Genomic DNA, 24775 nt, shown 5'->3' on the forward strand with positions numbered 1-24775 from the left:
GCCTTTCGACAGTCCTCCTAAATATACTTTAGTAAAACTTGGGGCTGGGATAGTTGGTTAAACATTTCTTTGAAACAGTTAGCGCTTAAATAGGCGAACACAAGGCGAGAGAACGAATACATGACACAGATGAGCGCTCATCTTGGCCGTGTCGTCGTTCTCTCGCCTTGTGTTCGTCTTTTTTAGCTCTGACCCGTGTCAACGAAAAAAAAAGTCCTCTTACAAATCTGAACATCATCTCTGGGACACATCACTACTTCACATGGTACCATGGCATTCGACGCGTCGTGTTGTCACTATCGGCTCCCTGGATTCGTGAACCTCTTAGCCGCATACGAGCCGCGTTGGCTGCTGATGCTTCTTTGGTAAGCACACTTTAACTGGAGGGTGTCAATCCTCCACCTTTGAGAAGACTGCTTACTGTTAGCTTCACGGAAGCTTCAGAGAAGCCGTTTTCTGTAATGTTGAATAAAAATGACGGCTAGGCTTCAGCTGGAAAGGAATTGTTGGAAGTAAAGCTTCGAAACATGCCCTGAAGTGAATTAGTGAATAAGTGAAGCCGCCGGATTTTCGGCGTCATATTTCTGATGTCAGCCCTGCGGGAAAGCGGAGAAAGCGAAGTCCACCAATCGGAGGGAACATGCGAAGACAACACCGAATTTCCCGCTGACCACTTGGGCCAATTTGTCAGATTATTCATAAAGAGATGGCACTACCGTACCTCTTGCTCCAGTCGATGCAAATGGACTGCTCCATACGAGTAATCCACCACCATCATCATCATTGTCAGCTGTTTTCTTTTCTTTTCTGATGTGTACTTTAGCCGGACAAAATCCTGTCATATGTCTAGCAGGGGCAAAAATCATGCCCGCGACATCAGCATGACCAGCATCACCATTATCACCGCGAAGCCCTGTTTACAACCCTTTCCTGCCTTCACGCTAATACCGGCCTCAGTGTTAGGGAAAAGCCTGAACCACACAAAGTGTCGCGCCTAACTTGCGTTTCTGAAGCTGGTGCGCACGAGGGCTTCACTAAGGCCCTTTCCTCGTATCTCAGCAGCCCTCGGCGCGCTGCTGCTGCACGATGCTGACGTCCTATCCTGGTGGTCTAATACCTCTACGGAGGATGAGGTGGCGGTACACCTCTCGGCCATATGGCCCATGACCACATTCATCAAATGACGGCGGAAGGGTGGCACCGTTTATTTTATGTTAGGATATATAGACTCACGAATAGGTCGCAACTTGCGCAAAACCTGAAAAGACATTCGCTTAGAGGTATTGTTTAGACAGAACGGAAAGGCACCAATGCACCAGGCGCATTATTTAGTGTGACTATAGTAGAGTATATTGCGACCCAGGTGGAACGAAGTCCGTTCCTGTACCAGAACGCTTTTACACGGCGCGGGAAAACAGCAAGAATTTTTATACGTTTCTACATTTTTTATTTTATTTTTTTCTGTCCTACACCCCTTTTTTCTTTCTTTTTATTATTCGTTGGCACTCTGATCAAACGAAAAAAAAAGAGGAAATGAAATACAGCGCCGAGTGGTGTGCCTTGTTTAAGTAGATGTCGCTGTCAGCACGTGTTGCCAGCGACTCAATCGACAGGCACCCGCCCGCGCGCTCGCTACTCGAGGTTGAAGTGCAATAAGAACTTGCGGATCGCGATGGGCGTCGCGTAGCATGTGAAGGCGTCCACCTAGGGCGAGTTGCTGCTCTGTCTGGCGTGCTCCGCCTACGTAGTCTACCATGTCCTGGTGGTGGTGCGCAAGCCCAGGATGTTGTGCCGCACCGGACACGTGCGTCGCTTCCTATGCGTCAAGATGGAGGGATTCGTGAAGGGATACTTCCGCACTCCAGTCTGGTGCATCGGTGCCAACCTGCAGCGGTTGGTCGGCTGCCTTTACCACGTGAGTGCAACGCACGCCTCTCAGCTGCGGGAAGCAGTGCCACGCTTGGCCGATGAGGTTGCCCTTATTGCGGCTTGCCAGCGCTCAGAGCTTATTCGCACTCACAGCTGGCTATCACAGATGTGATGTAGTTGGGAAGAAAAAAGCCGGTGAAGTGCGTTTTTTGTTCCATTATACGCTGAGCGTATCAAGCTAGAAGCAACGTGATTGGTTGTAGAGTGTGGACTGTATTACCTGCAGCGCTTTTGTTTTTCCCATATTCCGGTCCAGAGAGGTCAATAAATGATTTGAAGGCGCGACAACCTCCGACATCCCATCGTTCGTGCGTGGCGAGCCACCTTGCTAGCTGCATCGATTAACTAAGCATGGGTTATCTTGCGTTCGCATTACAAGTCCCGGCGTAAGCAGGGAATTTAATGCGAAGGCAAGGAGCAGGAAGAAGAGAAGGAACGACAAGGAAGGTTAACAGGAAGACGAAACCGGTTTTTCTGCCCTGAACGGGGGGAAGGGGATGAGGCGATATATAAGTGAAGGAGAAAAGGGAGTAGCAGGAAAAAAGGCCGTGTGCGAAGTCAGTAAGCATGCCCTGAAGGCCTGACGCTCTGAGTGCCTGGGAGGCCTTCACCACCGATGATCTCCGCGGCCAATGGCCCAGAACCTTCGTCTCCGTCAGCGGGCGTGGATCTGGACGCTCGAGGGCACGGCAGAGAGGCTTCCTTTCGACACTGTATGCAGAGAATTCACATCCGCTCGCCACGCTTGGCTTCCCCTGCGTGGTGGTGAACGGGCACGGATGTGGTGGTGTGCCGCTCACCACGCACCGCGTCACCTATGCGGCCAGCGTCAGAGACTTTGCCGAGGTATTACGGCACTAACGGCCTTACCAGCCCTAAGCTGTCTGGTCCATCCCTAGCCTGCTACACTGTGGAGGTCCGTGGAGGACAGAGCTGCGTCGGGTAATCGGGGCAATGTTTTAGTGTTCGCACGTCGGTATGATCCATGTGCGGATGGCATCTATGTGCTAGCGAATCAGGGGAGCTTGAGGCACGTTAGTAAAGGTGCAGTGTAAGGCATGAACTTTTTTTTTAACTGCAGGCTGCTTTTAAATGCATGAAACCCGATACCAGACGCCAGGTGATCAAGCCTCCGAACACATTCCGGTTATATTGAGGGAAGATTGGCTACGAATGGCTCTTCGAACCACACGTTTATGTTGTATTCACTTTATTACCTTAATACCCTAGTTCAGTGGAATTAAAGGTGGGGTGGTAGTACAAGAATTATTTGATTATGACCGTCGCGTGAAATTATTGGAGGAATTTATTAAACTGTTAAGCTTGATGGACAGGTGATGACAGCTCCTTCGTGGGAAAGGTCGTTCCTGTCGGTTGAGTACAAAGAATACAAGCATCGGAAAAAGTGACGATGTGGGATGGTTCCCACAAAATTTGTTGTGGATGTCTGGCGTGGTGAGATATGCGGGCTGGTGGGGTCATGTAAAATGGTTGGCCAAGAGAACTGCTGTAAAACGCTTATGAAACTGGCAAAGAGAAGAAATGTGACGATGATGGGAAGAAGTTGCGATTTTATTGTATTTTTTCAGTGATGATATACGGTGATTTAGTATCAATAGGCAGAATGAATGAACCGTGTGGCGTGATTTTGAACTTATTCCAGTGTGCTGATGTGAAATGCGTGGTGCGGACTCCAGATAGCAGATGCCTATTCTAGTCTTGGTGTGTTAAGTGATCTGTACTTGAGAAGTTTAACACTTTTACACGCGTGCTGTAGATGACGCTACAAAAAAATCCAGTGATCGGTTAGCGGCTGCGACAATGTTTGTTATGTGTGTGCACCAGGAGAACTACTGGCCCAGTGTGATGACTAGATAGAAAAAAAGGTTAGTACTGCGCGAATTAGACACGAAAGGAGAAAGGGAACAAACACGACAACACCTGTTCTCCTGTGGTGTCTAAATCGCGAAGTACCGACCTTTTTTCTGCAATGAACCAACCAGCCCGCAAGAACGCTCTACTGATGACTAGATATTTGAATGAGTGTACAGATTGTAGTGGGACGTTAGGAACTGAGTAAGTGGAAACGTAGGGATTAAGCTAATGATGAAAAGACATTAGATTACATTTGTTGGCATTAAGCGATTTAGCCAGGCATCGCCCCTAGGTTGCACGCAGTTAAGGTCATTATGCCAATATTCAGGGGTTAGTGAGAAATTCTTCGAGCCGCAATGAAACATAAGTGTGGAATTTCGTTTGGGCTATTTTTTGCAATAAACGCGATTGTGGTAGTTAGCCTTATGCTTGTGCAAAAATGTAAAAAAATACCGTCAGTAGGTGAATTTAAGTCGAAGATTCTGGGCACATCATGAAGGAAGATGGCCATCTTTACTTCGCATGAGAAATCCTTGTGGAACCCACGCTGTAAATTACGGAATAAGTTACTGCTGTCGAGAAATTCGTGGTTTGAGTATACATGGCTTGTCCGTGATTTTGCAAGGTACGCTGGTTGATGAGGTATAAGAATAATTTATTCTTTTTTACCTTAAGTTTTCAGGTACTGTTTAGGTCTTTGTTACCTGCAACATGAAAGAAAAGTCACAAAAGACAAGGAACAAGAGAAGGAGTGTTCACGCCACGACGACTGGACTATCAACTGAGATTTATTAGATTTATTAAAACGCCAACTAACATTCTTTGACGATGGCCATTTATGCTGGATGTTCAAGTCAAGTCAATTTTATTTACATCATTGTGATCTGTGAAGGTTCAGGCAAAAAGCGAACGGTTTTCGCTTGAGGGAGCCCGAGCCCCCTACATGGCGTACAGCAAGGGCAAAATTTTTGAAAAAGTACAAAATCCACACACACTACATAACAGAATATAATACAAAAAATTCAGAACAATCGATATAAACTCTTGGTACATGCTCATTAATACGCAATACATCGGTGTTAACAGAGATGCAAAAGTCATTCTTGTCTAATGCAAAGGGAATACAGCGGCTTACAAAAAATGATTTCTTAGTGTTTGTGTACTAGATGTCTCAAGAGAAAAACTTTCAAATATTAATTTATTTAGCAACCTTGGAACTGCATGACGCATCATCTGTAGACCATGTTCTGTACGGCAAAAGGGAATGGTCCAACGTTCGTGTTTTAGAAACGAGTACGGCGTTGAGTTTGATTTGAGGGATTACAATGCTATCAAGAAGTTGTCACTGAAAAATAAATTTTTTATAACTTATGGCTAAGAAAAATTCGTGTAGCTTAAGAGCGGGCATAATTTTGAATCGCTTAAACAGTTCTTTGGTATGCGCGAGGTAGTCAACATTTTCTATGTAACGTACTGCTTTCTTTTGCAGCATGTGTATCTTGTGCAGGTTAGTTTGAGTAGCAGTGCCCCAGGCAAGGAAACAGTAGTTAACATACGATATGAATAATGTGTTGTATATTATTAATTTAATCGATACGAGTAGATAGGAGCGAAATTTCGCGAGCATTCCGACGAACTTTGATAAATTGGTTAAAGTGGAGCTAATGTGAGGGTCCCAGCTCATGTTCTCGTTAAAGAGAATTCCTAGTGTTTTTACTGTGTCTACCACCTCTATAATAGAGTTGTCTATTTTTAGCCTAAGATCTGATGTAACGACACTCTGCCGGTAATGAAAAAGTACCGCTTTTGTTTTATTACTATTTATTATCAAGGAACTTGCTGCGCTCCACGATTTCAACTTTTCTAGTACACTGTTTATGTTTGAAATGAGCAATGGAATGTTATTGCCCCTAAATAAGAGACTCGTATCGTCTGCATACAGAAGATATTTTGGAAGGTTGCTGATATCTGTTATGCCTTTTATGTATACAATAAACAGTAGCGGTCCTAAAATACTTCCTTGTGGAACTCCAGTGGTTGTGGGTTGAAGGGTTGAAACATGCTGATCTATTGTTACACATTGATATCGATGCTGTAGGTAGGACTTTAGTAGACAAGCTGCAGTGCCAGGGATTCCATATCTTTCTAGCTTGTTGAGTAGTATTTGATGGTTTAGGCGATCAAAAGCCTTCGAGAAATCCACAAAAACATCTATGCACATCTACCTGTTTTCAAGTGCCTCGAGGATTATCTCTTTTTGCATTAGTAAGGCTGTTTCACTGGACCTGTTTGGGTGGAAACCATGTTGTGACGGATTAATGAGGTTAAGCTTATTGCAGAAGTTCATGAGTCTGTTATAAATTACTCTTTCTAGGCCCTTAGAACAAATCGGCAGAAAAGAAATCGGTCGATAGTTGGACATATCATTTCTATCGCCACTCTTGAAAAGTACAATTACTCTGGAGATCTGCATTAATTTGGGAAAGCAACCCTTTGATAACGCCAGATTATATATATAAGTCAGTAGGGGGGCAATAACGTTCAGCACATATTTAACTGGAATAATTTGTATGCCATCAATATCGCGTGATTTGCTATTTTTCAACGAGTTGAATATATTACATACCTCGCGTTCATCTGTCGGATCAAAATAAAAGCTGCGGTTATTCCTAGGAATTGTGCTGCTCAGAGATTGAGGGTTTTGAGAACTGGTGACATCTTTAAAAAATTTGTTAAATTCTTCGGCAAGTTCTGTGCCCTGTATGCGGCGGCCTTGAAAAACCAGATCTTTGATGACTTGCGACGATGGGGTTCTGTTTAGCAACTTGTTATTTTTTTCCATACGTCTGCACTATCTTTACAGGATTCCTGTTGGAACTGATGCTGCAGGAAACGCCGCTTTTCATTTCTCAGGAAGGAATTAAGCTTATTCCTATATTGCCTAAATATCTTTAAATCTAAAAGTGACGTCATTTTGACAGACTTTTTATACAATCTAGCCTTCTTTTCCATTCGTCTTAAACATTCACGGCTGATCCAGGGCTTTCTGTTGTTATGATGTGGCTTTAAAATAATTTCTCTAAAGTGTTCCCAGTAAATTCGCTTAAAAATGAATATGAATGTTTCATACGCCTCATCTGCAGTGTCACAGTGGAATACACCTTCCCAGTTTTCATTCACAAGACTCGAGTATTAAGATTCCAAGGTTACAGGGGTGATGTTCTGGATAACTACTGCTGTCGAAGTTTGCGCATGCGTTCTTTTAACTTCACATTCAACAAAAAGGTATATCAGAAAGTGGTCGCTTATGCCATTACATACAACTGCTGATATTTCATATTTTGCATCAATGTTGGTGATAAAAAGGTCTATTAACGGCTCTGTGTACATTTTAACACGTGTTGCAGTTTTAGTAAAGATAGCATGACCATTTGCTTCTACTGTCAAAAGAAAGGTCTCCTGCGCAGGGCAAGATTTTAGCGCATCAATGTTGAAATCACCCGCAAGTAATAATTCCAAATTATTTACATTCACGTAGTTGAATAGCAGTTCAATGTGGGAAATAAAATTATTGAATTGACCGTTCGGTGGTCGGTAGATCACGCAGTTTATGTATTTTCTCGATTTCAAGCATAGCCATTCAATATCCTCAGTCAACAGAGACAGTTCAGGAATTATTTCACACTCTAGATTATTTTTGATGAGGATTTCAATCCCCCCACCTTGTTTATTAGGTGTGTTTAGGAAGAAACTGTTATATCCATCACGCCTGTAAACCTCTGTATCCAATGAATACCATGTTTGTGTCAAGATTATTACATCGAAATCAAAAACAAATTCATTTAGATGAATAGTAAGCTCATCTTCTTTATGCTTTGCTAATCTAATATTCAGTTGAAAAGAACTCAAGCCAATTTTTCTCGATGTATTAAATGTGGTGTTTAAGTCGTGCGGAGACTCAGCCATTTTACAGGTGAGATGCAAACTGTAAATAAGTGAAAACACTTAAACCATTTTTTCTACGTCCTGAGCATTGCGAAGGTACAGAGTCGATGACGACTCATCCTTCCTGGCAGGAACCCTACCATTGCTTGTCCAGACAAATATCCACCCTTTTTCTTTCTTGTGTTCAATAGCCATGCCAAGTACTCGTTTTAGTGCTGGACAAAGATGCTCGTTGATGAACAGAGGTTTTTGCCTAGAAGCAAGAAAGCTCTGTTACCTTTCGGTTCTGCACACTCTAAGGTAGTGAATAGAGGGATTGCGATGAATTGTTTCCGCGATGCACTTGAAAAAAGCCGTCACCACGCAATAAAAAATAGCCTTGGCAATCAATTCCAACGTATGGAAGCCACGGGTTTCCCTAAGCCCCTTTTGAAAGCAGTGGCTGAACCGCTGCTGCTTCAGAAACTTAAGAAAGAACGTACGAAGCGGGCTGATGTTGGGGCAACTGAACGCAAGGACTCGAGGTCATGCCGTACGTGCATTAAGTGAGCCGCATCATCAAAAAAAGTTGCGGCCAAGCAGAGAGTGAGTGTGGTGCTTTCTGTTCCTTGCAAGCTTTCGGGTCTGTGCTCGCGCATTTCTCGAGGCAGGGAAAGGAACTACGTTTGCACAACGCAGCCCGAGAACCGTTTCACGGCGTGTGTCGCACAGGTCGTGCACAAGTTCCCCCTCACATGCGAGAAATTATACATAGGCCAAACCGGTCGGTGTATCAATGACCGGCTGCGTGAGCACAACTCCTCCCTGGGGTCCGATGACGGCGCCAACTTGCCTCGCCATTGCAATGAATGTGGGTGTTATCCACTGTTCAGCAATGTAGCGATTCTTGGTAGAGGCAAGGTAAAACAAGAGCGATAAATCTGGGAAGCATACCATATCAGTTTGTCAGGTCATGATTGCATTAGCTCAACCTCGGTGCGCTTACTCGAGAAAGAATTCGATTCTTTAGGTCAGTCATGTTTGATGTGATATCTGGTGTGTCCTATGTGCTGTGATTTGTGATGCTGCTGTTGCGCATGCTATGCTGGCCTTGATGGGGCTATATTATTTCTATTAAATCCCATTTTCCAGTCATCCGATGCGTACCCTGATGGAAACGAATGTGAGAGCAATGAAGGTAAGTACACTGCATAAATGCCCCTATGATCGCGCAATATTTTGGAGATCTTTTCATCTACGCCGGCTCTTGAGGAGATTTAATTTTTTTCCAATAAGGACCGAAATGCCTGCTTTAGAAAATACGAACGCAGGCATTTTCTAGTCTTTATCAGCTGCGGACACAGCAGCTGTCGCGTTAATTGCATTAGTAGATACCGATGAAAAGGCATGACCAAATATTTCATCGAATTCGGTGTCATTGACTTCTTTAGATTCATTAGTAAGAGCGATGGTATGCGTCAGGAGCTAACTTATTTTCTGGCATAATTTTCTAGGATTATCAGTCAAATTTTTAGAAGGTGACCATGAAGAAAAGGGTATTCGACATTGCCGATTGCGGTGGGATATGAGTGCTCCACTGCGTTACATGTTTCCTATGCGAAAGGGTCGTTTGTCTTTAGTTTCGCGCCGCAGAAAATACATTTATTTCTTGTTGCCTAGTCTTTGTAATGTTCCTTTATTCCAGCGTTTCTAGCGGTTCTTGTAGGAGCTTATTTTCGGGATGCACCTGTTAGCACCTTGTTTCTATATGCTTGAAGATCGTACCCTGAAAACATACGCTGCGATACAAAGTAGAAGAATACAGAATACGAAAATAAAGTCTATCCAGTTAGGGAAGATATCGCATGCAGCTTCCGTGCATCTGCCTCCTGTGCTTAATATCAGCGGGACTCGGGGGTCTCGGATTCCCCCACCAGTACGGACAAGGAATCTGAGACCCCCCCCCCCCCACACACACACACACACACCCGCTCTATAATATAGGGACTGCATGAATCAGAAGTAGGCAACCATTTTTATTCTTCTTTCAGTCCTGGTCGAAGCATTATCGTTTCGAGAATTTAATCGTGATTTTTAGTCAGAGGCCTGAACATGTTTTCTAATACCTGAGAAGGATTAAAGTAAAAGGTCGACAGCGCTCCACAAAGAAAAAGTGAAACCCCTCACCTGACACCTGGCCACTCAGCTCCAATGCTACCAAATAACAATGAGAAACACAGTGCAATGTCTACCCCTGGCAATTATAACAAGTCTTCAAAGAAAGCTTCCATCATCCCCAAATACAAATCAGTTAAATATTATTAAATAGCAGGTTACTAAGATGTTTCCAATTAACTAAATACGCTGCGGTGGCTCAGTGGCTTCTGCATTTGGCTGCTGAAGCTCAAGGTCACGCGATCGAAAGTCGGCCGCGGCGGCAGCATTTCGATGGAGGCGAAATGCGAAAGACGCCAATGTGCAGGTGCGACATCAGTGCACGTTAATGTGTACAGGTGCTTCTAATTAAGCAAAAGAACTCCACTTCAGCGTTCATTGCCCACATTCACCATCGGGACAATACACCCCGCATACACACATTCTCTACTTTTGACGGTAAACGTGAGATGCTTTAGGCACCGCCCGAAACCGCCAATGTGGGTTCTGTTTTCTCAAATTTATCCAGGAACGCGTTTTAGAGATTACTTTTTCATTAGCTTGCGCGATTAGGTACGGGCCAGCAATTAGATGACATGGCTACCGGTCGGCACTGCAGGTGGTGAAGAAGGTGCGCCAGCGCTACCCTCACGAGTGCCTTTTGGGTGTGGGCGTGTCCCTGGGCGGCCTCCTGGTGTCCCTCTACCTGTGCCAGCGGGGTCGCCAAGCTCAGCTGGACGCGGCACTGGCCGTGTCGCCGCCCTTCCAACCCGCGATGGCTGCCCGCGCCTTGGCCAACCCCTGGGGCTTCAACCGGCTCCTGAACGCTTGCATCACGCGCGGTCTCGTGGGTCGCCTGCGAGACAACGAGGATGTGGTGCGCGCCTCGGTGAGTGCACCATCGATGAAGAAAAGGATGATTTGACAAGCATGATCACCACTTCGCCAGCGTATCATCTCCCGATATAGCATTGAAAATTTAAAAGAAAAATGATTTAGGTGATGAAACTCAGTCACTGAATGAATAATGTAACACGAGGCTTTCTGCGCTGAAACAATAACGAGATGATCGTCGACTCAGTCAGGGAACCGTTATAAATTTTCCTCTTTAAACAGTCATGTCTTGTTAACGATGAGGTCGTGAATTGTCACGTTAGCTCGGCGCGCATTACCGGCGGAGGGGTGAGGGGGGGGGGTGGGGGGGGGGGGGGTGAGCCCTTGCTCCTTGCTGGCTAATTTAGAAATATTTATTGATTTGAGAAATCACAACATGCCTAATGTCCCCACCTGCTGTTCAAGTTGAATAACATTTTAAAGAAATGGGCATGCGCTTCTTTTCTGAGCCAATGGTCGTGAGTGACTTTGCGGTAGTCTGCAACGCTCATTTGGAGTTAAGCAGATTGCAAAAAAAAGAAACTGCTATGACTTGAGCGAAGACTTATAAGAACAAGATTATAAGGGTGGTGAAATCATTAATCAGACTCAAGGCTTTTTCAGATATCTTCTTTACTTATAAAGATTTGATTTCATTTTGTATGAACTGTTTTCACAGTTTTGGGCGCTCAGGAGAATTTCTCATCATGTAAAGCGCCTTCAGTTGGGTTTTTTTGTGATTTTACCGCTTTAGAGTGCCTGCCTAGGTCAGCCGTGGCGTCGTTACAGAAACATTGTTGGTAATATCCGAGTGGTATTCACTGCAATGGAAGCCGGACGTTTGGCTTCGATTAGGTGCGTTGACATCCCGACATAAACAGGCCGTCGGTGAAACCGATTATGAAACGTACTGCGACAGAAATGACGCGCGAGATAGTGTTTTACTCTGTGTGTGCGCAGCTCATTCGAGCTACGTGAAACAGTCAAATGTACTGTTTTTTTCCCTCCTTCTGCGAAATATTAATAACTAAACGTTTAGAAACACGGTCCCCTGTTCCGACGGCGGTATCTGGAGCTCACTTGAAACATGGAGCCGTGATAGAAATTAATTCCGACACCAAGCTGCAAGAGTGGACGCCAAGATTTTGTTTTCTTATGATGTAAGTTTATTACCTATCACGTCTAATTCGAAAGTGTGTCGCGTGGTACGGTCGTGATAAAAAAGTGTTGTTCGTGGTGGTGTACATCACTCGGGCTTCGACCAACTGCATCAAAACCACCATTTCACGAGTGTGCCTTGTCTGGAGATAAGCAGAACGAGGACCACCTATATCTGAAGGCGTGACAGTTTCTTTGCTTTCGTGCGCTGCGCTCCTGCTTATCGAGAAGGCCGAGCTCGTGGCGCTGCGATGCAGTTTATTACACGACGCTTGCGGTAGACCATACGTACGCCACGAATACTCTATGGAAGTCGCTGCGGTGGGTCAGTTGTTAAGGGGCTCGGCCGCGGTCCCGAAAGACGCTGATCCGATCCCGGCCACGGTGGTAGCAATTCGATGGAGGAGAAATGCTAGAGGCCCGTGTACTGTGCGGAGTCAGTGCGCGTTAAAGAATCCCAGGCACTCAGAATTATCCGGAGCCTTATACCACGTCGTCCCATATTGCCTGAGTGCTTTCGGGAGTTTACTATCATAATAACCAAACTAAAACTCTATGAACACAGTGCTCTAGTAGAGGTATACCCCGTAAATTAAGCCACGAGTGTCCTCTGAATGCATTATTTTTCTGCACAAAGGGCTCTATACTTTGATAAAGGCAGTAGATCACGGCGACGGTTTGGCGACATAAAGGAGAGCGTCTAGGACTCAGCATAGAGGTGGAACTTCGTCGGGGACCCTGCGCCTGATAGGCTTGTGGCTTATCATTGATGGCAGCGTCACGCCGTTCTAGCGAAAGGAAACGTTGGATTGTTATGTCGCTTGACAAGATGAGGCATCCCCTTCTTTTGACAGCGTATAACAGGGATCAGAGCCTTAGTGTGTACCCAAATATCGGTGCGTGGGCACTTTTGCATTTGGCTTCCACCGCAATGTATTTTGCACTTCGCTGAGGCGTGGCTCGAACCCGCGATTCGTAATCATGACGTCGCAGAACGCTACATCCTCTGAGCAATCGTTGCGAGTAGAACAGCAGAAGTAAAAGGGACAGAAGTTTTCATCGAGGTGTGTGGCGAGGCTGATTGGTTTGGGGGCCCGAAAAAGGAGAGAAAGTACGAATACAACAATCACGGCTGCCGTGGTTGACAACGCCATCGTGAAAACATGCATAAAAGTGGCCCTCAAGGATTGCAACACCTTCGCGGAAATACAGGTATGCACTTCACTCCTACTTTCTTCCAATGACAAATTTGTGGAAGCTCGTTGTGACATAGATATGAGCTCACAAACTAGGATGAGCAGGATGTCTACTGGTAAAGTACTGCGTATCGTTCATGCTGCACCCTTTTAATAGCATAGAGCCATGCACTGACGAGGAGCTGTGTACAATTGCTAATAAGTGTGCAGTGGGGAGTAAAAAAAGATTCCACAATCGAACGATCGCCGGAGTGGAGTAATGACTACTCATGGTGCTGTTGCTAAGAACAAACAACATCGTTAGCTAGAGTTCCAGGCCTTTCAAGCGCCACAGTCCTGTGAATGGTTCTTCAGAAAGTCACGGCCAGCAATGATTTATATAATTTTTTCTTTCTTCCACCGTGACAGTCGTCGGTCATTTGCGCCAATCTTTATTACTCTCCACTGTACGCCGGCAGTGTCAACGGGAATATGCAGACAAGCACGTCTGCCTCGGACAGCACGAGGTGTGGACAAGCGGCTACCCTGCAGGCCGCTGAGTTGTTAGCATTCGTTGTGTAGCACCTTGCTCAGCCTTGTAGAGTTCCGGCAGATGGCAGTACTGGGCTACATCCTGCCATCAGACGATCCTGATCTTTTGGAGAGTAACTGTAGCTGTCTGGGAAGTAAGCACGCGATACCAGTGCGATGACATTCACCTCGAGTACGCTAAAAGTGGATGTATAGCCCACATACCGCACAGTTTGGTGGAAATATGCCCTATGATATCAAATTTCAACAAAAATATGCATGAATAGAAGTAAGCAAGTTCACTCAATGGAGGCGCGCCGACGCACTGTTTGGTTTGCATGTCGTCTGCATGGGTAGCTCTGCTGGGCACCTCGTGTCTTCTGTGACTGCGGGAAACGTGATTTACGTCTGTATTTTGCAGCCCCGTACTGATGAAAACTATACAGGCTGCGCTTGGGTTGCAAGGAGGCTATGCTGGGTAGTTCGCGATCTCCTGGACTTCTTGCCTTCAGATGATCCTGCCTTGTCTTAGAAAGTGACGGGGCAAAGTTGAAATTTGGAATCGTTGGAAAGTCATGAGTCAGAAGGAGTTGGGGGGGGGGGGGGTGAAGGACGCACTTTGCACAATGCTCTTCCCGTGTCCTTCTCATCTGGTTTCTTTCGCGCTAAGCGCACCTCCAATTCCAGAGAGCAACTGGATAGATCCATCTTTCTCCGAGGTGAGCACGTACACGCATGGCGTGAAAGGCATGAAAGATTTATTCCAAACTTTCTTCCAACTATACTGCCTGCTACTCTACATCTCTAGAACCTACTTCCGCTTTCCGTGGGTTGAGTTAACGGTGTAGCATTAAGAAGATCCTGCAATGTTTATCCGAACTTTTTAAGCCAGTGTTATTCATCGTGGCCCCTGGCCAGGCGAAGGGGATGACTGTGGGAGCACAACGTACCTGCAAGGCTGAACAACACACTACAAGCCCATTCTGAGGGGACAATCAAACGTGATCAAATGCTAGAGATCTTGTTCATCCTCTATCTTTTCCCACAGTAAGAAGGAAGCAAGACAAGTGCGGCTAGAGCAACAGGTGCATAGCCTCAGCTTCCTCCGAGCTCTATGCGCCGTAAGAGGAATCCGAGCACTAAGAAGGGTGCTCTTCTGACGACGCTTACCCTGCAACGCAAAGCCTTCCACTCCACTTGGAAAACACGCAAGCAAGCAAGACCCGCCGCGGTGGCTCAGTGGTTAGGGCGCTCGACTACTGATCCGGAGTTCCCGGGTTCGAACCCGACCGCGGCGGCTGCGTTTTTATGGAGGAAAAACGCTAAGGCGCCCGTGTGCTGTGCGATGTCAGTGCACGTTAAAGATCCCCAGGTGGTCGAAATTATTCCGGAGCCCTCCACTACGGCACCTCTCCTTCCTTTCTTCTTTCACTCCCTCCTTTATCCCTTCCCTTACGGCGCGGTTCAGGTGTCCAACGATATATGAGACAGATACTGCGCCATTTCCTTTCCCCCAAAACCAATTATTATTATTATTAAGCAAGCAAGCAAGAGCACAGGAGCTTCAGAGGAACAGCCTAAAGTTCCGAGAAGAAGCATGAAAGCCAGAGGATCGTCTGAAACATGCACTGGAGGGATTTGACTGCAACAGGTGCGTGTTGCACATCAAAAGCTTAATATGGTGCAGTAAAATAATTTTGTGGCCGTTTGCAGTGGACTTTATATTTCGCGTTAAACCGCTGTGAAAGTGGGGCTTCGCCAACACAGACATTATTTTGAACAAGCACACTGCCTTGATAATTGTACCCAGTCTATTTCTTAAATTGTTTAATTATGTGCAGCACCTGCTGTCCGTATTGAAACTATCGCCACAATATGGTAATGTAACTACGCTGTATACTACACTACTCTGTCCAAAGTACATTCTACGGCGGCAGGACTCAGGTTTAAAACTAGCGCCAGTTCTTAGGATACCGCTATTTAAGACAGTGCAGTTGGGCCTTCCAAAAAAGCCGAAATGTCTTACATGACTTGATTGAGAGATATGTAAACCTAAGGTCTTTTTATTGTTCACGTTAAACACAATTCATTCTCAGTCTGGAAGCGAAAGGTATCACAGAACTGTCATTGCGAAATGATTTAATTAATGGCGTTGACTACAGTACCGTCTGACGGCACTATTACTGAAACGAAAAACTTCACTACGATAGGTAAAGGTGTGGTCGCGTAGGCCGGAGAATGACCTTGAATGACCTTCAGACCAACCACGTTTATTCCTTCCATACGGCGCTGTTGGGTGTCTACCGATATATGTAAGACAGTTACTGTGGCATTTCCTTTCCTCAAAATCATTTTTCAAAACAAATCTTCCGAATTATTCGAAAGCAAAGGAAAGGCGCATAACTGGCCCCTGGGACAGTGTACGCCTCAGCCGCACTTTAACATACGTGGCGGTACTGATAGATTTGCGCTGCTTGCGTTGGCATTCACAACGTTGTTGCAGAAACGCGGAACTGGAGGCATAGACCTTCGGCGTTTATTGTGTTGATTGCCGTTGCCGTTGACAGCATTCTATACTCCGATGATTTTGAGGAAAGGAAGGCGCATATCTGGCTCTCTTGGGAAGTCGATGCCTTAATCGCACTATGAGGTGCGTTGCGGTGGTAGAGAGGGGGATTTCGGCTGCATGCATTAGCGCTGACATTGTTGTAGCAGACGCGCGGCACAGCAGCAATAGGCCGCAGCGTTCATTGGGTGACAAACCTCTCGACATCAACCATTAACTGAAACCTGCCAGGGTGGCAGGCTGCGCGCACTGCCTATCCAGTGTGCTGAATATACTCAACGCTACAGACGCCAAGCCGCGTCTAGTTCCCCAATACACCACTGCTTTCGCTCTCTAACGAGCCTTAGCAGTAGTTGAACGGCAGCTAATTTTTTTAATGATTAAACAACGTCCGACCGTACGCCAAGCGCGCGTTCCGGTACGGTGTGCAGCTTTGAAGCAGGAATCTCGTGATCCGTGTGCCTCTATGATCCAGTGTGGCCAACCGTCGGCGTGCACGTGCGCTGTCGCGTAATGCCACAGTTCTCGGGAAAAACACTTGTCTTCAGCATAGTATTCTATCAGTCCCAAATGGTTATTTTACGGTGAAGGAAAAAAAAATCTACGGAAATGAAATACGTTCATGAGAGAAAAAATGCACATGGGTGTATTTCGGTGTGGATTTATTCTCTTGCGAGCGTGTTCCTTTTCCACTGTTCTTACCCTGTTAGCCATGCACCAACTGGCCCAACAGGTCAGGCTTCTTTAGGTCCGCTTACTTTGCATGTGTTTGCAACGCGTTCTCAACATCGGCGATGCAAAGGGAAGTGTATTTGAGTGATGTGTGCAAGCGGACTGAAACGGGCTTTTCAGATCTTAGCAACGTTCGGAAAGCTGCTCACAGGATTTATAATGGGAACAGACGACGCATATGTAACGTCATAGTCGCGTGCACATCGTTACTCTGCATCCCAACAGTATTATTAAGATATTCGCTCAGTTTCTGCTATAGGCTTCGTTCAGCGAGAGCGGGGCTCTTTAGTGCAGCACTGCCCGCGGCTCCGCCGTGGTAGATTCTGCAGTTCTGTGCAGGTGGAGATGGTGAACCTGCTAGCCACCCACTTGCTTTTTGCTGCGTTTCGGGCACGACCAACGAGCGCATTCGTATTTACTTGCGTGCACTGCTTTATGCGATGTCTCAAGTGATATTCACTGGCTTTAGGCCTAATAAGGGCGTGCAGGAATACCTCCATCCCGCCTCTCTGACGAGCGGGAAGAAGTTATATGACGGTGGACATGTTACTTCCGTGAAAGAAGTGGACGACGTAGATGTGTGAGCGAAGTGCAATTCCCAGCACAGGAAACAAGTTTACTGCGTTTTATTTCACGTGAGTAAAACTGACATTCTTGACGTAGCTGTTGCCTCGGCTCTAAAACGGGCACCTATGTCGGAGATGTACGTTTTGGGCCGCTTCTGTGCCTTCCACAACAACCTGCCGTATGCCCCTAATTGTGCAGGCCTTGTTTCATATTTTGGGGCACTTTGATGCCCGAAACGTTTTACATATCATTTAAACTGGTCTGCGTGGTATGCTGTTTCAGCGGAGTTATTGCACGCACAAAAAAAAAGAAGCAACAACTCTTCTCAGGAATGTGACTCCATTAAAGAATTGAGCTTTGCACTTCTCTGAGAACGATTTCATTTGCAATGCGTTCACATTGTGTAAATATTTGCTTGTTTTTGTTAACCAGTTTGGTTTTCCAAGTTCGTGCGAGTTGTTGAATTTGCATTGTATTCATTGCAGTTAAGCAAGGAAGACCGTAAACTACAAGCTGGACACTGAATCAGCAGGTGCGGCGGTGCAGGAAGCTGCAAGCACTGCACTGCCGTCGCGCTTTACATCAAGATAGACGAAGATGTCTCGTGCACATCTGAAAGGCAGAAGTGAGGAAGGCCAACCAAAAAGGTGTGTGCAGATGATAAAGTGTCAGTTGAAGAACTATTTGGGGCACGCATTGCATTTCAGTACCTAACTCATGCTTATATATAAGTGTACTTATCCTTGAATTGCCAAGCATTTTTTTTTTTTTGCAGTGGTTAAGCAATTCAGATGTAAAAGACTACAATATTTGTGGCTTCCAATTACAGATGCCACAAAGCGTACTCCAGCTTTATTTCATCTAATGCACTTTCACATTTTCTTACAGCTATCATGCACCCATACATCGGTGGAAGGAACAATCCCGAAGCTTTGGAGATAAGCTTAATCGTAAAGCACCTTCACATTACAATTGTCATATGACACAAATCTGGAGGGAACAGAATAGAAATTTTTTTTTTTTGGGGGGGGGGGGGGGGGGGGTGCACGTTACATCATTACATCATAGACAAAATGTTGCTTGAAGTTATATGACGTTATTGCACAGTCGAAAAAATCTTTTGCAGGAAACAAAACAGGCTCTGCACATCTTAATCGTCACTGGGCAATTTCCGAAGATAGTAATATAGAAAACAGACCATGAGCAATTCATGACAAGAGAAGTGGCCGAGTTCTACACAAAAAGTATAAGATGTGCAAGTGCTCTGCAGCTATGTGCTTTGAAGAAGGGGCCGCTAGTAACTTTAGGTGCGTGCTTTGCCTCATTGTTGTCATACATTTGAGAATTGTAATGGAATGTATCTGCAAAGTGCCCTGTTAAAATTTCTGACAGGTGGCACCAAAAAAGAAAATAAAGGACAACGTGCCACTAGCAAACACTATACTCCCAACAAGGAAGACGCCCCAGGAGCTCGTGCGAACGCTTTTCCATGGTCGAGGATTTTACTCAGAGGCCACTGCATACGGTACGTTTTCCAACATCACACCATTGTATGTTGGGCTAATTGAAAGTTATTTTTCAGAGATGAAGATCGAGCCAGTGCCACGCGAGGACTTCGAAAAGAAAGTTGGTGCAGATGTGGTAGAGGTAATCCACATCGAACCAACTTGGCTTATTAATTTGTGCTGAAACATTACACACATTTGTGTTGCTCATATAGGTCTACATAAGCGTTGCATATTTCTACCTCTTATTTTGCAAGAAGTCTAGTCTGATGTGACATGCATTTCTGGAGAGGATTTTTTTTTCCAGATTAAACTTGTTGTCTATTAAGCCCAGCCATGGGTTCGCGGAAGGCCTGATCGGCTTTTTAAAACTGCAAAGGGTGTTTTCCTGCTCAAGATAAAGTGCCGATTTTCAAGAAGAGAAAGCTTAATTATTGATGCAGAGCGCCAGCTGACATTTGTGCAATACATCAGGTACAGCAATGACAAGCTGACCCTGCTTTCTTGGCACCGATATTACACTCAGGTGACACTGCTCATGCTCATCTGCTACCTCAGTGAATGCTTTTTCTTTGTTTACTCAAAAAGACAAAGCGTCAGTCTCAATGTATAGAGGGACAGCCACTTATGTGCTCTACTGTGCGAGCCGTGGAAGATTTTTACTTCACCTGGCTGCTCCCCGCTCTCGTCAAGACAAAGAAATAACCTTTTGTTTTGAATAAAGAGTTCTGTTTATATGAGAGTAGCACGGGCCTGATGACTGAACGTGGTGCATGGCTTCAAGCCTCACTGTTCAGAGCGAATAATAGGTGGCTGCAAATTTGCTGCAATACAACGGACATGAAATTCGCCGCTCATTGCTGCAGTCAGCTCTGTGGGTAGACATGTGTTAAGGATGCTGAACACCTTTACACGCTGAATAATCCTTTCCACATGAATTCGCACCAGCGCATTCTGGTATTCGCACTTGCCCAACAGCATTTGTATTTGGCGAGGCCATCACAATTGCCACTGCTGCTTGACATCATTGTATACACAGGACGTCATATACGCAGGTGGTTTCCACTGTTTTTACAAGCCGCGCAAATATTTTAATTTTCGTCTTGTGTGAGTCACTGTGTAGGTGCTTATAGATAGTGCATTAGGATTTGGACAATTTTATTGATTGTAAGCAACCATTAAATGACGCTTTAAAAATCAGGCGAATATATACGCTGAACTTTTCAGGAATTAGAATCGTGGCGCATATGCTAAAGCACAGCGCCCAGGGAAGATATTGATTACGGTTCGCACAGATAGCAGACAGGGAAGCGCCTCTCTTTCAACGTATACAGGGTTGTTAGAGTTTATTTATTTACATATAGTCTTGTCTCGCTTAGCAAATCATAACATGACTGGGTACATATAAAAAGAATCGCGTTACTTCGATTTCTTCGATTGCTATCATTTACCATCAAGAAAGGCTGGCGCTCATAATGAGGTGTGCGGAATACAAATTGCCCATAAATAAACGAAATGTTAGCAGCACCGCCGCGGTGGCTCGGGTTAAGGCGCTTGGCTGCTGATCCGGAGTTCCCGAGTTCGAACCCGACCGCGGCGCCTGCGTTTTTTATGGAGGCAAAACGCTAAGGTGCCCATGTGCTGGGCGATGTCAGTGCACATTAAAGATCCCCAGGTGGTCGAAATTATTCCGGGGCCCTCCACTGCGGCACTTCTCTCTTCCTTTCTTTCACTCCCTCCTTTACCTCTTCCCTTACGCGGTTCAGGTGTCCAATGATAGATGAGACAGACACTGCACCATTTCCTTTCCCCAAAAACCAATTATTATTATTAGCAGCAGTGCTAAGAACAGAACCCGCGCACTCCATGTGACAGTCGGAAACTGAACGGGCACACCACAGAACAGCATGTAGTAGCATTTTCAGCGATTCTTACCTTACTAAAGAGGCTGTAAAAGGATGCTGCTTCAGCGGTTAAATGCGAGCAGCTAGTGCATGTCTGGTGCAGGTGCGAAGGCCCAGTCGCGCAAGGTAATTCGTGGCAGACTCATTTCTTGCGCCTGTATGGTTGACTCCCGTAAACACTTGCTTTCAGTTGTAATGTTTGGAGGCTTAGATACGTAAGCGCTGTGACCCCAGCCTCCTTAACGATTTCAAAAGCAAACTATATCCGTGATACACGCACCAGCACAAGAGAGGTTAAGGTGTACCAGCAGGCACAACAAGGTTACTGCGTGGTACAGACCGGTTCAAGTATAAAAAAAACAACCTAAAAGCCTGGATAATCTCTAGTTAATTATTTGCTGTTTTTATTACAGTTGGAAAATAAAATTCTAGTGTATAAATACTTTTAAGCACAGGCGCAGTGCGCTAATTATGCGAATGCGTTTTACACGAACGCAACAGCGCTCCTCAAACAAAAAAAAACGAGAAAAACAAAAGAATGGCAGTTTTTTTATTTGTATCATTTTGAAAATGCGTATTGCTCATCTTCATTCAAAAATAATTCAAGACCAAGAGGAACGACCGGAGGATCTGTCATACCTCGTTAACTCACGGCGTTGAACAGTACATCAGGCAAATAAAGGAAGAGCCTTGGGGGTAAGTATTCCCCACACATTCCTTGTGGCGTGTTCTTTTGTCGACGAGAAGAGGTAATGACGTCAGCTTAGGGAAAATATGGTAACAACATTATACTGGCGAATTTTTGTGTAACTTGGCGGGCGACACTATGTGTAGTAAGCAGGAGCTGCTCCAGTTAGTCTAATATTACCTAGCAGAACTCTATAAAAAGCGTTCTCGGTGATGCGGCAAATTGCAAAGAGTTCGGATATGTCCGCCGCTGGGGACATCCGATTACGTCCAACAACAGTTTTTCTTTTGTAGGTTTTGTTGCGTTCATGGATAGGTAAGTGGCTTACGGGACTAGCAAACACCTTTTAAAATTAGCCTCCAGAAAGCGAGACGTCTTGAACGACCTTGAGTTCCGGAGGAAACGCCAAGGTTCTGTCTGCGCAGGCCGAAGGAAAATGCAATCACAGGAGTCGTGACAGTTGCACTGACCAACAAAGGATGTTCAGTATCGTGGATACGATGTATTAGTGTACGCTTACATCTGGAGCCTGTAAAGTTCGGTGTGACGCTTTTGAGGCAGACTGAGGTGTGCCGTAACAAGACGCCTAAGCCCTCAACGACAGCCACATTTGGATCACGAAGTTGGCGCTCCAAGCGGTTACTACTGCGTCTGAGGTTATAGCTTCGGGTTTAACATCGATTAGCTGAAGTTAATCCTGACACAAAGTTCGCGGTATTCACCGCAATATATCCCTCATATTACAGTTGATCAATGGTGAGCCTCTTTACGGTCTTTAAGCAATGCTTTTAATGTGCAGAATTTTTAACAAGAACAGGTAAGATATTCAGCAAGTTTTTCGGCGTTTGTATCCTTATATTTTGAATCAATTTTAATCTGAACATGTGGCATTGGGTTGAAATTATACCGAAAACTAACGGAAGGCATGAGGCACTTCATCGCCACGTGTGGCGCAGGTATGAGACGCTGTGAGAAAGACATCCGTTCGGTGGTGCGTTTCCCATGTGGCGACCCGGCAGCTGTTCAGCGTAGCCCATCGCATTGCCTTTGTTGGCAGTGCAAACGCTGGCGAATGCTGCCACGTTATGAGCTGCTGTAAGCCAGCACCCTTCCATTTACGACGAATGAGGCTCTCAAAATGAATAGTCTGGGCCTACCTGTAAATTTTCCTTTGTGAATGAGCAACATATACCCAGTGTTGAAATATAGGCTTCACATTCGCATTTTAGAGCACCTGCAATTCCTTGCAAAGAAGGAGCGCCCTGAATTTAATTTTTTTTTCAGTACCTTTCTTTTCCTTTCAGTACTTTGTTTTTCAGTACCTTTCTTTTCTTTATGAGGGTTATTATAACGCACAATACGGTTTCTGCGCAGAGGGTGATCCGGGCTGATGATGTTTTCCGCTGCTGGACACTGGCATCATTTGACAGGCATTATGCAGCCCCGGCATTCGGGTTCCAATCGGTGCAGGATTTCTACGAGAACTGCAGCCTGAAGGTAGGAGGAAGCAGAGAATTACGCCTTTTAGCAAGAGCGTACGAAACTGCGAGATGTTTTTTTTTTGCTTTTGAGTAGCTGGGGGCTATCGATTGTAGGCTTCATGAAATGAAGGTTCATGACCACCTTAATTTGATTGCAGGCCTCATGAAGTGAGGGTTCATCACCACTGTAATTTTCCTCTCGGAGTTATAGTAGATGGCGAGCTTGATTCTCCGCTTCCGCGACAACTTTTCTTCTCAGCAATGATGGTCTTGCTACGGGGAAGGAACGATGAACAACGAGGAACGCCAGAAGCTTTGGAGAGTATTTTTCCTATGCAGCTATCCTGTCAATGTACACACTGTTTGTGAGATGGCGACTAAGGGATTGTCTCAGGATTGTAGGCCACTATGTTTAGCTTTGCCGTTTTTTGCGGATTCAGGAACAGTATTGGCGACTTAATTGCGACAGCATGCCTTGCGGCTTATAAAAGTTATAATAGTCAGCGGTCCCCTCATCCAGCGTTCCAAGTCAGCAGGCCGGTGTTGTTTGAAGCCCGTGCCATTAAGATGGCGAAGACGGGGCGTTAAATTTATCGCACCACCACATAGGAGTTGATACGCGGTGGCTTCACTCACAAGAACGGGGCAGAAGAGACAAGTGTCTGAAAACGAGACATAGAATTGTGGCTGGCTGCGCGAAGTCTCAATCTTCGAAATATAACCTTGTGTCAAAGAGATCGTCACTTGAAAGCTTCAATAACCGCAGATACGCTATACTCCAACCCGATAGTAACCCGACGTCGAATCGCATGCAGGGAAAGCTGTGCATGGTGCAGCGACCGCTCGTCTTCCTCGTGTCGGAGGACGACGCGCTGAACCCAGAGACAGCCCTGCCCGAGGACGAGGTACTGAAGTCTCCCTGGCTGGGGGCCGTGGTGACTCCGCGCGGGGGCCACATGGGGTTCGTGGACGGCTGGCTGCTGCCCCGCCAGCCCTTCTACGCGGAACGCTTCGTGGTCGCCTTCGCCGTGGGTCTCCGCAAAGTGTGCAAGGCGCGCGGCGTTCGGGTGCTGCATACGCTGGGGAATTAAAGGCTTCTCGCAAGTATACGAGTTGAAGGCTGTTTTTATTCTTCCTTAGCGATTGTGGCCGGGGACTGCACTTGGCCCCCAGTTGTGGGCAACACCGTTGTCTAACCTCGTGGTGCCTTGAGCGTACCCGCTTTCGTTCGAGGCGCAAGGGCTGTTAATCTGTTTTTTTCGGCTTACTGAATTCATTGGCACTAACATAAGGCATAGCATGATGGTGTACTGCTCCGCGCTAACATAACTTGGTTCACCATGTTGAATTTTAGTGTATTTTTAGTTCAACCTGGTTCAACGAAGAAGGGGCAACCGTGAACATCTCACATGAACGAAGAGTAGAAATATTAATAAAGATCATATTTTCGACAGGATATCGTCAACCTAAACACAAAGCGGAAAAATATAGTGAATTGCGCTCTCGGTTACACTTGCCCCTGAAGCCCCCTTCAGAACCAGCTGTGGGATATTTCGTGAACACTGTTTAAACCACATTCCCACTGTCGACATGCAAGTGCTTTTTTTTAATTTTCACTCTGCGTCTCCCTGGATACTGGTAAGTGTGGGGGCTCTGTGCTCCGTACAGACCGGCATCTCTGCTAATAGTAAAGGTATGTTTATGTTATCACGT

At 45.7% G+C, this 24775-nt stretch overlaps 1 protein-coding gene across 1 annotated transcript; it reads left to right on the forward strand.

The window, feature by feature from the left end:
- Nucleotides 1–1783: 1783 nt before the first annotated feature.
- LOC144121348 (protein ABHD1-like) lies at nt 1784–24169 on the forward strand. The gene is made up of 5 exons (XM_077654534.1): nt 1784–1893; nt 2571–2775; nt 10502–10771; nt 22956–23078; nt 23878–24169. The coding sequence occupies exons 1-5, from the start codon at nt 1784–1786 to the stop codon at nt 24151–24153; spliced, it is 984 nt and encodes a 327-aa protein (XP_077510660.1). The 3' UTR covers nt 24154–24169.
- The last annotated feature ends 606 nt before the right edge of the window (nt 24170–24775 follow it).

Source organism: Amblyomma americanum, chromosome 1 (assembly GCF_052857255.1).
Source record: "Amblyomma americanum isolate KBUSLIRL-KWMA chromosome 1, ASM5285725v1, whole genome shotgun sequence".
Classification (NCBI taxonomy): Eukaryota; Metazoa; Arthropoda; class Arachnida; order Ixodida; family Ixodidae; genus Amblyomma; species Amblyomma americanum.

What these genes read in the sequence shown, in the direction of transcription:
- LOC144121348 (XM_077654534.1), top strand. Translation starts at nt 1,784, where the DNA reads ATGTTGTGCCGCACCGGACACGTGCGTCGCTTCCTATGCGTCAAGATG. An exon ending in ATCGGTGCCAACCTGCAGCG is followed by an intron (nt 1,894 to 2,570) that starts GTTGGTCGGCTG and finishes CCAATGGCCCAG; the next exon opens with AACCTTCGTCTCCGTCAGCG. An exon ending in ACGAGAACTGCAGCCTGAAG is followed by an intron (nt 23,079 to 23,877) that starts GTAGGAGGAAGC and finishes AATCGCATGCAG; the next exon opens with GGAAAGCTGTGCATGGTGCA.